Below are 14,974 nucleotides of genomic sequence, written 5' to 3'. Positions count from 1 at the left end.
CATGTAAATAAAAGGAAAAGAGAAAAGAAAAAGGTCCCAAAAAATAGGGCCATGTGTTATGTGAGTGTGTGTGTGCGTGTGTGCGTGTACACTCTCTGAATCTGAAACTAAACGCACTTCCCTTCACCTCTACTGTCTACATCTGCACTTCATTCAGGTTGTTTCAATCTGCAATCTTCAATTCTCTGTGTGTGTGTGTGTGTGTGTGTGTGTGTGTGTGTGTGTGTGTGTGTGTGTGTGTGTGTGTGTGTGTGTGTGTGTGTGTGTGTGTGTGTGTGTGTGTGTGTGTGTGCTTGTCAGGTTGTGGTTATGTTTCCCCTGCAGGCCCAGGTTGCATGTAGGAGGGGCAGCCTCCTGTTTCCTTAGTAGAGCGCTACTTGTAGAGATGAGAGAGATGAGAAAATACCAAACTCAGTGACGGGGATAAACACTTATTTCAACAGGTTTCTTTTCTCTTTTAGCAGCTCTTGACTTTTTTATACAGTAGTTCACTACTTCCTTATTCCACAGAAGGCGTCATCACATGTCTTCAAAAAATACATTATAAAATAGATGCCAAAAAAATGAAAAAGAAGATGGGGGCACTGTGGCTTGTTTGGATAAGAGACTATATGCCATATCCCCGGGAAACCGGGTTCAAGTCATGCTCAAGGTCATTTCCCGATCCTTCCTCATCGCTTTCCCACCATTTTTTGTCACAGTCTACTTTCTTGTCCAAAGTGAAGGCATAAAAAGACCCAAAAAATTACATTGGGGGGAAAAAATCGATAAGAACACAAGGGCCACCAGAAAACTGTAAGCATTCAAAGCACTCAAGCATTCAAAGCACTTTCCAGCGTATGGCTCACATACTGTAGTCTGGGAAGGCCGACTATGATGGGAAGAAGTTAGGCCACAAAGTTTCAGTTCCACAAAAGGAAGGGGAAGGGAAGAAGGGGGGAAATAGAGAAAGAAGGGTGGAGGAGAAGAGATGGAATGAACAGAAGCAGTTGAAACTACTGTATCTCGGCACTTGATAAATAAAAAAAATGCTTCCCCTTAGGGGTGCTGGTTCGGCGTGACAGACATATGCATAACAACTGCTGACCCAGATGTCAGATCCAACAGTGAATAAATGTAAGTAAATGTCACTCTTAATTTAGATAAATAGAAATCCGTTTTGACCAATCATTGTGTTTGTCACATCTGGAGTAACCACTAGTTACAGGGACACCAATAGGCTGTCGCACCGGCACCTCTTCTACTGCCATCATTATCATTATCCTCATCATAAAAAGCTATATCATGAAGAGAGGCCTGCCTGCCTCTGTCATGGTGAGAGAGCTGAAAGTTTTTTTACTGTTCCAGTTCCACTTCACACATGACCGTATCAGCTGAGGTGGAGCTGGAACATGAACATTTCCACTGTAATTAGATTTCGCTAGATATTGAACTGACTGGGCACGTCACACTGGTTGCCATGTTCTAATGATGGCATGCACTGATTTGGCAATATTACAGCACTGCCGCATACAATCCTTTAAGATGTATTTAGAGGATGCCTTCAAGAATAAGAAGGGAAAGACCCATTTTTTGACATTGAGAAGGACATAGCATACAGTGCACACAATGGAAATTCCATTTTGGCCCAACTCATAGCAGGGAGCACGACAATGAGTCTCCGTCTCTCTCTCTCACACACACAGAGGAGGAAGGGGGAGATTACTGGTCACCTGACCAGTTTTACAATTCAATGCCCCCTCACTCTCTCACACACACACACACACACACACACACACACACACACACACACACACACACACACACACACACACACACACACACACACACACACACACACACACACACACACACGTTCTGTTCCACCCTGACTTTTGATCTCTACTCTATTTCGTTTTTCTCTATCTGTCTTCCCCTGTCTCTCACAGCCCTTCTCTCTCTCTCTCTCTCTCTCTCTCTCTCTCTCTCTCTCTCTCTCTCTCTCTCTCTCTCTCTCTCTCTCTCTCTCTCTCTCTCTCTCTCTCTATTTCTGACTGTCTCACCACCCTACCCTGCTTGCAACTGACTGGGGGAGGTGTGGTTTGTCTTCTGTCTTTCTCTCTCCTCTCTCTTTTACATATGCACACTCTCTCTGATGCATCTGATGTGTGGTTTGTCTATCTGTTGCTGCCTGTCAGTCATCTCTGTCACTCTGTTGAGTGAGTCGGTGGAGAGGGCGTCATGACGTTTGCTCCTCGGCTGCTCTGTGAGTTTTGGTTTCTTTCTGTTTTCTTATTTGGGCCTTAAACTTTCCAGTCAGCATGGTTTCCTTTGTACGATATTACAGAGAGTCTTACAGAAAGTAACACATTACAATTCTGGTGACAGTAGATTTGTAATCCTATACTTAAGGGTGTGTTAAGATCTTGATGCTTTTCAAATGTCTCTTTGCAAAAACTTAAAACAGTACAAATCTGTTTTGTGTCCATTATTGAGCACAGAGAGATTGAGATATTTGTTGATATATGTCTATAGGCCTATTCATTCTTGTGTAAGAGCATCGGTCTGTGAGGACTTAACTTGTAAAATGTTTCAAATGTCTTTTTACATGTTAATGATTAACACAATCTTGGCTATTCAGTCGGAGCATAGATATGATTTTGCATTACCCCAGAAAAGTACAATAGCCTACTTCCTATCTGTGTAAAGCTATTTTAAACATGCTGTTGCGGTTGCTTTAAGCATGCTGTTGTTTGCACATCCGTTATTGTATCTGCGAAAGTTTGCAGCTAATTACTGAAATGGTTACACGGATGTGCACGCAAACATCCCAGCAGTCATTATATAAGTGTCATTGTAAAGGCAGGAAGTGTGGTCAACACCTGTGTCCAAAAAAGAGTAAAGTATGTTTCAATGTTTGTTGGTTACATACAATGGTGTACTACTGTGTTAATCTGCGACGTCATTGTGTTGGAATGGTTAGAACACTCATGGGTGCCACGAGGGGGGGGGGGGGGGGTGTTACAGATTCTAAGGGCCCGACAGCACTGGCAGGGCCCCTGAAGGATGCTGATAACGTCATTTTGGGGGCCCAAATTTCGAATCTTTCATGGGGCCCACATTTTTTAGCAGCGCCCCTGAGAACACTGATAGGACTACTATTAGGTTTCAATGATTATTTCTGTAGAAATGTATTGCCTATCAGTCGCATGTGAGCAAGCGTTAGCTGTGGCGCGGAGTGAGTGGTGTGACTGTTCATGCTCAGACTCCATTGAAGGCCTTCCTGCAAAGTGCTTTCAGTGATTGGTACATATAAACCACTATAACATTTGAAGGCTCCGAAAAAATCCTTCAGTTGCACTGCAGGGGAACCTAAAAGCTCTTTGAGGAACCTAAAAGTTCTGAGAACCTCAAGGGTTCCATCACGGTGGCAACTCATGGTTCCTCAATGAGACTTTCGATTCTTGGATTCTCTGAGGAATCTTCAAGAAAACCTTGACATTGGACCAACAACCACTTTGTCACAAATATGTTCCTTGAAGATCTTATTAGGTTCCTCGGGAAACTTTAAAGGGTCCACAGTGGCAAACCGAAGCTTCTTCTAATTGTTACAGTGTAAGGGGACATTAAGGAGGCTGCTATTTTAATATGGGTCCTAGCTTCCTTTAACAGCACGTAGACTCCTCTACTTTCCATTTAACAGTTCTGAAAAGAAAACTACAATGTAATACCATGTTAAATAATACATCTCAAATTTGTCATGCATCTCTGTCAATGTTGTACTCATATTAGTCCTATTGGGTCTGTGCTATTTCTCTGTGCAAGTTGGCTACCTTGTCCATGCAGGACTCCATGGAAGATTAGACGCAAGATCTCAATGGGACATTATTGTAAAAATAAAATCTACAATACTACAGTCGGTCAAGATAAAATCTGCATGAGGACACACAGCTATCAGCAGGGCTTAATTCATGCACCTCATGAAGGTGTGCCCTGCATGAGGAATGGGTTAAATCATATGAGGGTGATGTGGAAGTGTTCAGCATGTCCTGGCCTCTTTGTGGACTGTTCCCCCTGAGCCTGGGCATGAGTCTGTTCAGATATGCGGAAAAGGTTGTGAGTGGGTTACGCAGTGAGGGTGGTGTGGAAGGGTTCAGCGTGTCCAATCCCTTTCGGGACCCTTGTTCCCCCGAGCCTAGGTTTGTGACCGGTAGGCCAGTTCAAGAACAAAAAAAATCCAGTGTTAATACAGATGTTATTTCTAATGGAATCAACTAGTGTTGAATTGCTGAACACTGCTTTTTACTGTGGCATATAGAGCATAGACATTGACAGCAATGTATGGTAATGTGAAGATGCGTGATGCTCTGGTACATACCTATTTAACACATTGATATATTTTCAGAGCTGTTACTGAAATAAGGAAGTACTGTTTGTCAGCTATACACAGATGGAAGGAAGATATGTTAAGTTTGAGTTTTTATTAGTGCTGAAACCGTGTCAGACCACTTTCAAATCCCCTTATTTAGATTTTGAAGCCCTTGTTGTGATCAGGGGCGGTACGTGGTATTTGGGGGCCCGAGGCAAATACTCCTTCACCCATGGGGCCTAGTTGGCTTGCCTGGTCGTGACTTGCCTGGTCGTGCAATATTCTAACCTGAGCCCTTGTTACTCAAGTGATGTTGCAGCAAATTTTGTGATGAAGTCAGCCAGGCCAAGTGAGCTACCTGTACATCTCTTCCTTTTCGGTGTTCCCCTGGAAAGGTGGCCGATAAAAATCCAGCATTTCCAGGTGTGATTGAGGCAGTTACAGTAACGAGTGAGCTCCAATCAGTAGGGTTTCATTTTTTGTCAATGCACATTTGTCAGTCTCTCCAACTGAATAGGTCGCTGAGAAAATCATGACTCTGGGTGTTTTACCCGTTTTTGTGATCGCTGATGGATTATCAGAAAGGTACAGTAATGGAGGATGGATGGATATTATAATGCTATCTGTTGGGCTATTGGACAGTCTACATGATGTGCACTGTCTCTATCAAATAAACTATAGCTAAATACATTTTCCTCACAGCATGTAAAATGAAGTACTCCTGACTGAGAGGGATTGTGACCAAGGGATCTTCAATAGGGGCCATCGTAGTAGCCATGTCAGTTGTATACCCTGCACGATTGTAGATTAATGGATGACCCAGAGTAATACTGGTACTGTTGTCTCAAAGAGTTGTCCTAAATAATTTGTTAATGGTAAGGGTCATTGAATTGCTTGCAATTGGTCATTAAATTGCTTGCAATTGGTCATTGCTATTGGCCTCATAATTGATCAGTAAATTGTGTCATTCACCATTGATTCATATCTCCTTGAGTGTCATGCCATTTAGGTGTCATCAGTCATTAATATTGTCCAGAACCTCTTCCCAGTACGGGTCAGAGAACATGTGGTTACTTCCAACTCTCTTGTCAAACTAGGCCAGCAGGCATCGCTTAACGCTCACAGAGAGGGGGGGGGGGGGGGACACAAAAGACCCAACATCCACATGCAACCACATGCACAGCACTGCTGTAGCTTCCTGTTCTGCAACCAGTTCCATCTCTGTGATACGTGCAAGAGCTAGAGTACTAACGTGAGGCATCACAGTTAAGTTGTGCACAGTTTATGCTGTGGTCATGATGGCAATGGGACTTTAAACAGTTGGCCATTGGTCACACTGCACAGTGCTGGTCACCGATGTACAAAGCCCATGCTCTGTCAAACACATTACTCAAGCTGCCCACACAAACACTCAGTCCAACCATGCAACACCACCACCAACACACCGACAAACATCCTTGGGTAAGGGTTGAGAATTTGGTTGTCTGTTTGTTCTAGTGCTGAGCTTGTCTGTCTACCTCAGCAGCGTTGCAGGTAAGATTTCTTTTTAAATCTATGTACAGTATATGTCTACAATGTATATATTTTCCTGTCTTCTTTGGTGTCTTACGTTGTAGGCTATGTTCTCACTAACAGTAATTTACCAAGAAGAGTGTGTAGGCTATTGCCACAAGTATGCACAGCAGTCCTGGTGGCAAAAATGCTCCAGTTTCCCCCTTTTCCTTTTTGCATATGTAGCCAGTACAATTTCAGTGACATGAAAACACAAGGTAGTCTGGAAAGAACACTACATGCTTGATTAAGTGATTTTCTTAACCATGACGTACAGCAATGGGCAGACTAAAGCCTATATATGCAGAAATCCATATTTACATACTGTACTACCAACAGTAAAATCCCCCACACACCTAGCTGGCAGTGAAGTACAGGTACTGTTCTGTGGCCAGATGCCTTTCAACGTTCTTAACTAAATGGTGAAAGTCCATGTAGAGTAAGAGTGGAATGAGTGTAGTTGGTCATTCCATAGTATACAGCTTTAGCCTAAGTGCTAAATCTGATGCTTGGGTGTGGGTCTATAACAATGACTGACAATCAAAAATGCATGGTGATAGTCACCAGCAGCTCAACACATTATTATGCTGTCAGAAATCTGCATATTTGGCCAGCATGTGGCTAATGGCTGCTGCTGATTTGCACCTGATTTTAGTCATTGCAGAGATTGCTGCTGTAAAAGGCATAGAGCATTGTTTCCAAAAGACTGGGTCAAGACTCACATCGCCTCAGATGTTTTCCTACAGTAGCTCATGGTCACCCCCCCTGTCTGCATCTAACTTCAAACTAGCTGCCACTTAGGCCCTACTCAGATGGTTATTCTGTCAACAATAAATGTGCTCTTCAATGTGTTCAATAATGGTTAACTAACACCTTTATTTTGTGACTCATGACTAATGTGTATGGACTTTGGTCACAAAGGTTTGTGATTTTTAAAATAATGGGTCTCTACAAAAAAATGAAACACTTGGATAGTTAATTGCATATTAACCTATTGTGTTTGAAACAGCAGCTCAATCAAGAGATCATCTTCCTGATTCCACGGAAGCTGTTGCGCATGGAAATGACACCAGTGACAACGCAGGTGACTAAATTAATATAAAAGGGTTGAAGAAAACAATTTCACAAACTCTTATGCATATCAGTGCTACAGGTGAAATACAATAGACTTCATTGTGATGCTGGTGTAAGATAAATCAACAAACTGAATGTCAGATGTAACTTACTGTCAGTCTAACTTGTTCAATATTGTGTTTTATTACCAGCCAAGTAATATGAGTGTGTGTGAATGTGTGTTTGGTTTCCTCTCCACAGCTCTGCCCACAGCTACAGTGTCTGTAGTGTCTCCTCAGGGTCCAAACTACCCTGGAGATAGAATCACTCTCAGATGTGACATAGCAGAGCACACAGACTGGTATTATTATAACTGGTACAGTGGACAGCAATATATTCAACAACAAAACAGCAGAATAATAAAAACTGCTCTACCTGATCAAACTGGACAGCATCAGTTCACATGTGAAGGGCACAGAAGAGGTAGACCAGACAAATCCCAACGCAGCAAACCCACATCTGTCACAGCAACAGGTATTGACTATATGACCTCTTATCTATTTTATTTTTTCACAGTTCTGAACAGCTTGGTTTAATGTCTTATCTTCACTCCACAGCTATGCCTAAACCTACAGTGGTGATGTCAATGGACACTGTGTACCATGGAGAAGCAGTCACTCTGACTTGTGTCATAGAGCCATCAGGTGGCTGGAAATATGGGTGGGGATATAAGCGCTGGACATCAAATGACCTCAGCTCACTCAGAGAACCTGATACAAACACATACAAGATAGACAGTGCTGATGAGTCTAATCAAGGATACTATGCATGCCGTGGAAAGAGAGAGGGCAGTAGGAGACAAACAACTTACAGCAACACTGCTGAAGTCAAAGTAAAAGGTGAGCTATTTGACTGTATAAACATACAGTAGAGTAGACTAAACTTGTGAGGTTAGAGATACTTATTCCTGTTCCATTCATCTTTTCTCTAGCAGTTCTGCCTTTACCTGTGTCTGTACTCCCCCAGAGACTGAGGTTAACTGAAGAGTCAGTTACTCTGAAGTGTGCAATATTATGAGAACGGATGGGCATTATTGTATACAGAATTTATTAATATGATAAATTGGTGTGAGATAAATTAACAATTCTTGTGCCATGCCATTATTAAGTAATTCACTGATTATTATCTCTGTGTTAATTCTCACAGCCCTGCCAACCCCTGTGCTATCTGTAGAGCCAGACAGCCCTGTGTTCACTGGAGAGACAGTTACTCTACGGTGTGCCATAGGGAATGAGGATATCTGGAAGTATATGTGGTATAAAGGCCAGCGCAATATCGCAATAAGTGATCCCTCCAAGACACATGTCATATCCAATGCTGCTGAGTCTCATAAAGGCAGATACTGGTGTCAAGGGGAGAGGAAAGACAGACTCACATCAACACAACGCAGCAACGAGATAACTCTGAATGTCAGAGGTAACTTACTTTCTCAATCTCGCGTTTTCAATATCATGTTTTTATTAACTGCCAGGTAGTAGGTGTGTGAATATGTGTCTGTTTTTCCTCCACAGCTCTGCCCACAGCTACAGTGTCTGTAGTGTCTCCTCAGGGTCCATACTACCCTGGAGAAGTCACTCTCAGCTGTGACATAACAGAACACACAGACTGGCATTATTATAACTGGTACAGTGGACAGCAATATATTCAACAAAACAGTAGAATAATAGACACTGCTCTACCTGATCGAACTGGGCAGCACCAGTTCACATGTGAAGGACGCAGAAGCAGTAGACCAAAGAAATCCCAACGCAGCAAACCTACATCTGTCACAGTAACAGGTATTGACTGTATCAACTCTTATCTATTTTATATTTTTCACAGTTCTGAACAGCTTGGTTTAATGTCTTATCTTCACCCCACAGCTATGCCTGTACCTACAGTGGTGATGTCAATGGCCACTGTGTACCCTGGAGAGGCAGTCACTCTGACTTGTGTCATAGCGCCATCAGGTGGCTGGAAATATGTCTGGGTGTATCAACGCCAGACATCAGATGATTTCAGGTCACTGGGAGAATACGAGACCAACACATACACCATAGGCAATGTGGATGTTTCTAATCAAGGCCACTATGCATGCTATGGAAGAAGAAAAGGCAGCAGGCAGCAAACAGGTTACAGCAACACTGCTACCCTGGCAGTACAAGGTGGGCAACTAGATGTATCAATTTATGAATGTGAACATAAGGCTTAGGTTTATTGGGCTAACCATGTTGATTATGAAAGAAAGCCCATTGGGAAACTCCAACTCCCATTGTCATTGTGACACAGCACTCCACAGCACACAAGTGAAAACTGCACACTGCACACAACGAAATTGCATTTATGCCTCACCCGTGCAAGGGGGCAGCCCTCAGTGGCGCCCCATGGGGAGCAGTGCGGTGGGACGGTACCATGCTCAGGGTACCTCAGTCATGGAGGAGGATGGGGGAGAGCTCTGGTTGATTACTCCCCCCACCAACCTGGCGGGTCGGGCAATCCAATATGGTTTTTTTTAAAGATAAAACTAACTGTTTCTTCAAAGTAGTTATTTGTTTTTAACTGCAGTAGCCACCAATATTTGGACTAATTCAGACATTTATCATCTAACAGCAGTAGTTATAAATACTCAGTCTCTTTCAATTAAATATTTCATCCCTCTCTATCTCCACAGCCCTCCCCACAGCTACACTGACTGCAGTCCCCCAGAGTCCTGTGTTCACTGGAGAGACAGTCACCATGACGTGTGTGATAGAGTCTCTTGGTGGCTGGACATATAAGTGGTATAAGGAACCAAGCAGAGTCCCAGTGTCTGAGGGAAACACCTTCACCTTTACAAGTGCTGCTGAGTCTGATGAGGGCCAGTACTGGTGTCAGGGGGAGAGGAGAGGCAGGCCAACATCATCACAAAGAAGCATGGAGATGTCCCTTGATGTAATAGGTAAGCACACATGCATTGTGTGAGTGTTTGTGTCCATGTGTGTGTACATATGTGTGTGTGTGAGAGAGAGAAAAGGGGGCTGGGTAATAGACTGGTGTAATGTAGGCTATTTAACAGGTAGTGTCAGCACGGTGTAGAAGAGAATATCTCAGGGGTGATAGTGAAAAAAAATCCTGAGCCTGAACTTTTTCTCCTGCTCTAACGACGACGACAAGATACTGCATAGTGACGTAACGTAGGCCTATTTTGACACATTATTCAAACATTTAATAGCCTGTGTATGACCATTATTCCAGCCTGACAGTAGAAGAAAACCCTGAACCTGTAACACTTTCTGAGATAAGAATAACCTAATGGCTAATTATTATCAATGTTTTTATATTTGCAAACTCTGTCAAGCCTGAATTCAGGCATGGAGCCTGAATACTATCAGATTCAGCCCTGATATCTTCAAGCAGGGCTAAGCCATTTTTCATGTTTAACTGCTGATATGTATTAATCAGGTTTGGCAAAAAAAAGTCTTACGTTTTATTACTGAGACCAAGATGCTCTGTGACATCTCATATTCTCTCCATTCCAGAATCAAAGCCCCAACTTGTAAACCGGAAAACACAGCTATTCACCGGAGACTCTGTCACTCTGACGTGTGAGTTGGACATTACCTCTGGATTGTTGTTCTACTGGTACAAAGACACTCAGACATCGACTCTTGTGGCCCAGACTGATGGAAACTCCTACAGCATCAGCTTTGCTAAAGTGTCTGATGGAGGACAGTACTGGTGCCGAGCTGGGAGAGGAGACCCAGTCTACTACACACAGTACAGCAATGAGGTGCAGCTGAATGTTACAGGTTAGTTTGACTCGGGGAAAAGACAGGAAGAAGATGGAGGTTTATGAAATCTCAGTCTGCCTAATGGCCTTTAATTGTTGACAAATTCATTTATATTTTTTCCACAGAAAGGCCAAGAGCTGTTGTTACCCTGAAGTCAAACTGGACTGAGTTTTTTAAGGGTGAAACAGTCTCCCTAAAATGCCACATAGAAGGTGGGGGGAACAGTAAATGGCAATATGACTGGTATCATAATGGAAAAGAGATTAGACGTAGTAGACTCTTGACATACACGTCTTCTCAGGAGTACAGCTTAAGGGTTTCGTCATCATCCAACAGTGGAAATTACTCTTGCAAAGGAAGAAGGCAAAATGAATATTATGACTATGAATATTCACAGGAAAGTAAACCTGTAGCTGTTGTAGCCTTAAAATGTGAGTTTGTCTCTTTGTCATTGTGTTGTACATTTGCCTATAACTGTATTTAATGTGATTGTGCACATGTCTATTACATGCTGTGTGAACCTTTCCATTCAAATATATTTGCAAACATATAAATATCCAAGTTAGTCAGAAATGTGCAATACATGTTCCGTATCGTATTATAAGGTATAAAGGTGTAATATATTACATGTACATGTGGATGGCTGTTGCAACGTGCCTTTATTCTGCTGTGTTTTTTTATTTATTGTAATCGGCCTATTTGCCTTTATATGACTTAGTATTAGATGACTGAATGTATAAGTGGCTAACATGTGAACCTTAAAATGAAGTATTACCAGGAGAGATTATAATAATTTAGACTATGCAGAATAGTAGGAATAATATGGTGTTTATAGCTAAGCTTTGGGCGAATATATACACCCAGTAATGAACACCACAGAAAAACAACCAGAAAGACTACCGGTAATTCCAGCTACCTTGAGATGTAGCAATATTTTAATGAATATTATATTTGTCTCTTAGCAGAGAAAGCTAAAGCTGGTGTGAGGACTTATTCCCAGTCTTGGCTGGCTGAAGGACACTCTGTGAAGATCGGGTGTGAGGTGGAGGAGTCATCTGCTGGTTGGAGATTCAGCTGGTTTAAAGTTACATCATACAAACCTGCAGCCACCTCTCAGAGATATCAGATACTGCCAGACAGCAGCAGAGGAGCTGGAGGCTCCTACACTCTCAGCCCTGCTGCTCTCAGACACACAGGAGTCTATGTGTGCAGAGCAGAGAGAGGAGAGCCAGCCTATAAGACAGAGTTCAGCCAACCTCAACCTCTCTGGGTCACAGGTGAAAAATTGTATAAGGTTATTAAATAATTGTCATTAAATGAATTATTTTAGTAAAATAGAGAAGGTTATCCTACCTTACACTTTATTCTTTGTTTTGCCATCAGGAGTCTCCCCGAACGCTTCTGTAGTTAGCCATTCAAATTGGACCCAGATCTTCAGAGATGAACCTCTGTCACTGCGCTGTGGGGCTCAGGGCAACTCCACTGGATGGAGCCTGATGTGGTTCACAGGCAGAGGGGGAGGGTCAGCAGGGTGTCCCACTGGCTGGAGATCAGAAACTGGATCCACCTGCAGCACCAGCTCAGCATCTTCATTAGACACTGGAGTTTACTGGTGTCAGTCTGAGTCTGGAGAGCAGAGTAGCCCTGTCAACATCACTGTTCACAGTGAGTTCAGGGACACACAACTTTTTGAATTCTGAATATTTGTTAGATTGCTTTATGCACTGTTGCTACTTACTAATTATCGTACTGTATTAGCACTGTGTGTGCAGACACTATTTACCTATAATCAAGAATGATTTTCTTAACTTGTGTAGAGCCTGTCAGCTGTTATTCACCCAAGTTAATAAATGTACAATTTGAACACTTTGACCTGCTGATCTTTTGTGTGAAGATGGTGATGTTATCCTGGAGAATCCTGTCCATCCTGTAATGGAGGGGGATCCTCTGACTCTGCGCTGTAGATATCGCAATCAGCCATCAAACATCAGCGCTGACTTCTATAAAGATGGGACACTGCTCCACACCTCCAGCACAGGAGAGATGACCAGCTCTGCCGTCTCAAAGTCACATGAGGGCCTCTACAAGTGCAAAAACACAAAGAGAGGAGAGTCACCAGAGAGCTGGATCACAGTGATGCCGAAAATTACAGGTTAGGAATTTTAGTGGCGTTTTTGCTGGTCAAGTGTTTATCAATATCACATGATTCTTGTTAGCATTTTATTATTTAGTCCCATCCTTAAAAATGTTTCTGTTCTCATCGGGTTCATATTCAGGGTCCTCTATCTCCATGGCAGTTGGTGTGCTGGTAGGCTTGGTCATAGCCTCAGCTTTGGTCATTTTACTTGTCCTGCTTTATCGTAAACGGAAATCCAAAGGTAAAAAAAATAATAATTTGACAAAAGTCAATGAAGATATATTCCACTATTATGCACACTTGAGAGGGTAATATAGGCCTACTTATTTTTTTTTAGGTTCTATGACCCCAAACCTGTAAGTTCGATATTTATTCTCTCTCTCTCTCTCTCTCTCTCTCTCTCTCTCTCTCTCTCTCTCTCCCTCTCTCTCTCTCTCTCTCTCTCTCTCTCTCTCTCTCTCTCTCTCTCTCTCTCTCTCTCTCTCTCTCTATGTGTGCGTGTGAGCAGTCTGTGCACACTCAGTTCCCCCTTTTTATTATGAGCATGTCTCTTTCCCCCTCTAGTGGCCATCAGAGCAATGGTAACAATGGACAACCAGCAACAGCATCAGGTAAACAAGTTCAGAACATTTAATATAATTTATATTAAGAAGCGTCATGTTATTCTTGATAACGATTCTTATAGGAGGAAACTTTTATGACAGCATAGTAGTACAAACATACATAATGGAGAAATGAACTCATTTGTTTATGTTCATGGTGATGAAATAGCTATGACACAAAGTGGAGTGGAAGTATTAACTCCTCTGTGCCATTCGTGTTTTGCTAATGCATCTGATGTGACCATTTCATTTCTAATTAAAATTTGACAAATTTCACACAAAAAAAAAAACTTTTCCTACGGTAGGTTGCCCATACTATGTAAAGCCTTATGAACAGAAAATGTTGAACTCAAAAGCTACTCTTTATTTCTACAACTCAATTATTGTCATTTTCATATTCCTCCCACTACTGTAGGTGGCACTGTGGCTGGAGCCAGTGATGTGGTCTATGCTGACATCAAGCTGAAAGAAAAAGGTGCCAAGAAGAACAAAGAGGAGAAAGGTCAGTCAGACATGGCGTTGTGCTTTTCAAGATGGCCTTGTATACTACGCCAACTATGTGTCCAGCTCAGATGGTTCAATAGGGATACATTATATACATTAAATGGTAATGCCTGTTTGTTGTGAACCCCTTTCAGCCAAGACCAGTGCAACCCAGTCTGACACCCTGTATTCTACCTTAAAGCCATTGAAGACTACAGATAACAGTAAAACCTTGTTCTTTATTTATATGGGCAGAACATGTAGTACATGGCTGCTGTTATTGTATCTTTGGTCATGGTGTGTGTGTGTGTGTGTGTGTGTGTGTGTGTGTGTGTGTGTGTGTGTGTGTGTGTGTGTGTGTGTGTGTGTGTGTGTGTGTGTGTGTGTGTGTGTGTGTGTGTGTGTGTGTGTGTGTGTCTGTCTGTCTGTGTGTGTGTGTGTGTGTGTGTGTGTGTGTGTGTGTGTGTATGTGTGTGTGTCTGTGTGTGTGTGTGTGTGTGTGTGTGTGTGTGTGTGTGTGTGTGTGTGTGTGTGTGTGTGTGTGTGTGTCTGTGTGTCTGTGTGTGTCTGTGTGTGTCTGTGTGTGTCTGTGTGTGTGTGTGTGTTGTCTTAGGTGAAGATGATGATGACCCCAATGATGATGTGACATATTCAGAGGTTACCATCAAGAACAAGAAGGGAAAGAAACAAGGTTAGCTGTATTCCTGAGATTACAGCACACGGATGTGCTGTTGCACTTTTTGTTTTGATGTTTGTTTGTTTGTTTGATTGTCCATTCTGTGTCAACTCATCTTACAAATTGAAAATATCATTTCATTAGCGCTAATGGTAACAAAATTGCTGATCTATGAGAGGGATGACCCAAGGGACCTATGAGATGTCACTATACATTATATGCTGTTGTTTTTTGTTGATTAGTTGATGTTATTGTTGTTGTTTTGTCATGTTAAGGTTCTGCTGGTCCCAGTGATGTCACATACGCTGATGTGCA

General features: G+C 42.4%; 1 protein-coding gene and 1 long non-coding RNA gene across 2 annotated transcripts; both read left to right on the top strand.

Moving 5' to 3' along the window:
- Positions 1 to 4,023: 4,023 nt before the first annotated feature.
- On the top strand, positions 4,024 to 13,210 carry LOC134443304 (basement membrane-specific heparan sulfate proteoglycan core protein-like). Its single transcript, XM_063193161.1, has 12 exons — positions 4,024 to 4,189; positions 7,214 to 7,288; positions 7,570 to 7,851; positions 7,944 to 7,998; positions 8,121 to 8,428; positions 9,663 to 9,929; positions 10,510 to 10,779; positions 10,887 to 11,030; positions 11,724 to 12,038; positions 12,145 to 12,426; positions 12,656 to 12,913; positions 13,038 to 13,210. Exons 1-12 carry the CDS (start codon positions 4,024 to 4,026, stop codon positions 13,208 to 13,210), a joined length of 2,595 nt encoding a protein of 864 aa, XP_063049231.1.
- A 252-nt stretch (positions 13,211 to 13,462) lies between these two features.
- Positions 13,463 to 14,974, top strand: LOC134443303 (uncharacterized). The gene is made up of 5 exons (XR_010033638.1): positions 13,463 to 13,509; positions 13,916 to 14,002; positions 14,139 to 14,207; positions 14,597 to 14,674; positions 14,935 to 14,974. It is a non-coding gene; the product is annotated as an uncharacterized LOC134443303 (long non-coding RNA).

Source organism: Engraulis encrasicolus, unplaced genomic scaffold, assembly GCF_034702125.1.
Source record: "Engraulis encrasicolus isolate BLACKSEA-1 unplaced genomic scaffold, IST_EnEncr_1.0 scaffold_305_np1212, whole genome shotgun sequence".
Classification (NCBI taxonomy): domain Eukaryota; kingdom Metazoa; phylum Chordata; class Actinopteri; order Clupeiformes; family Engraulidae; genus Engraulis; species Engraulis encrasicolus.
This window is presented reverse-complemented; position numbering and strand designations above follow the sequence as displayed.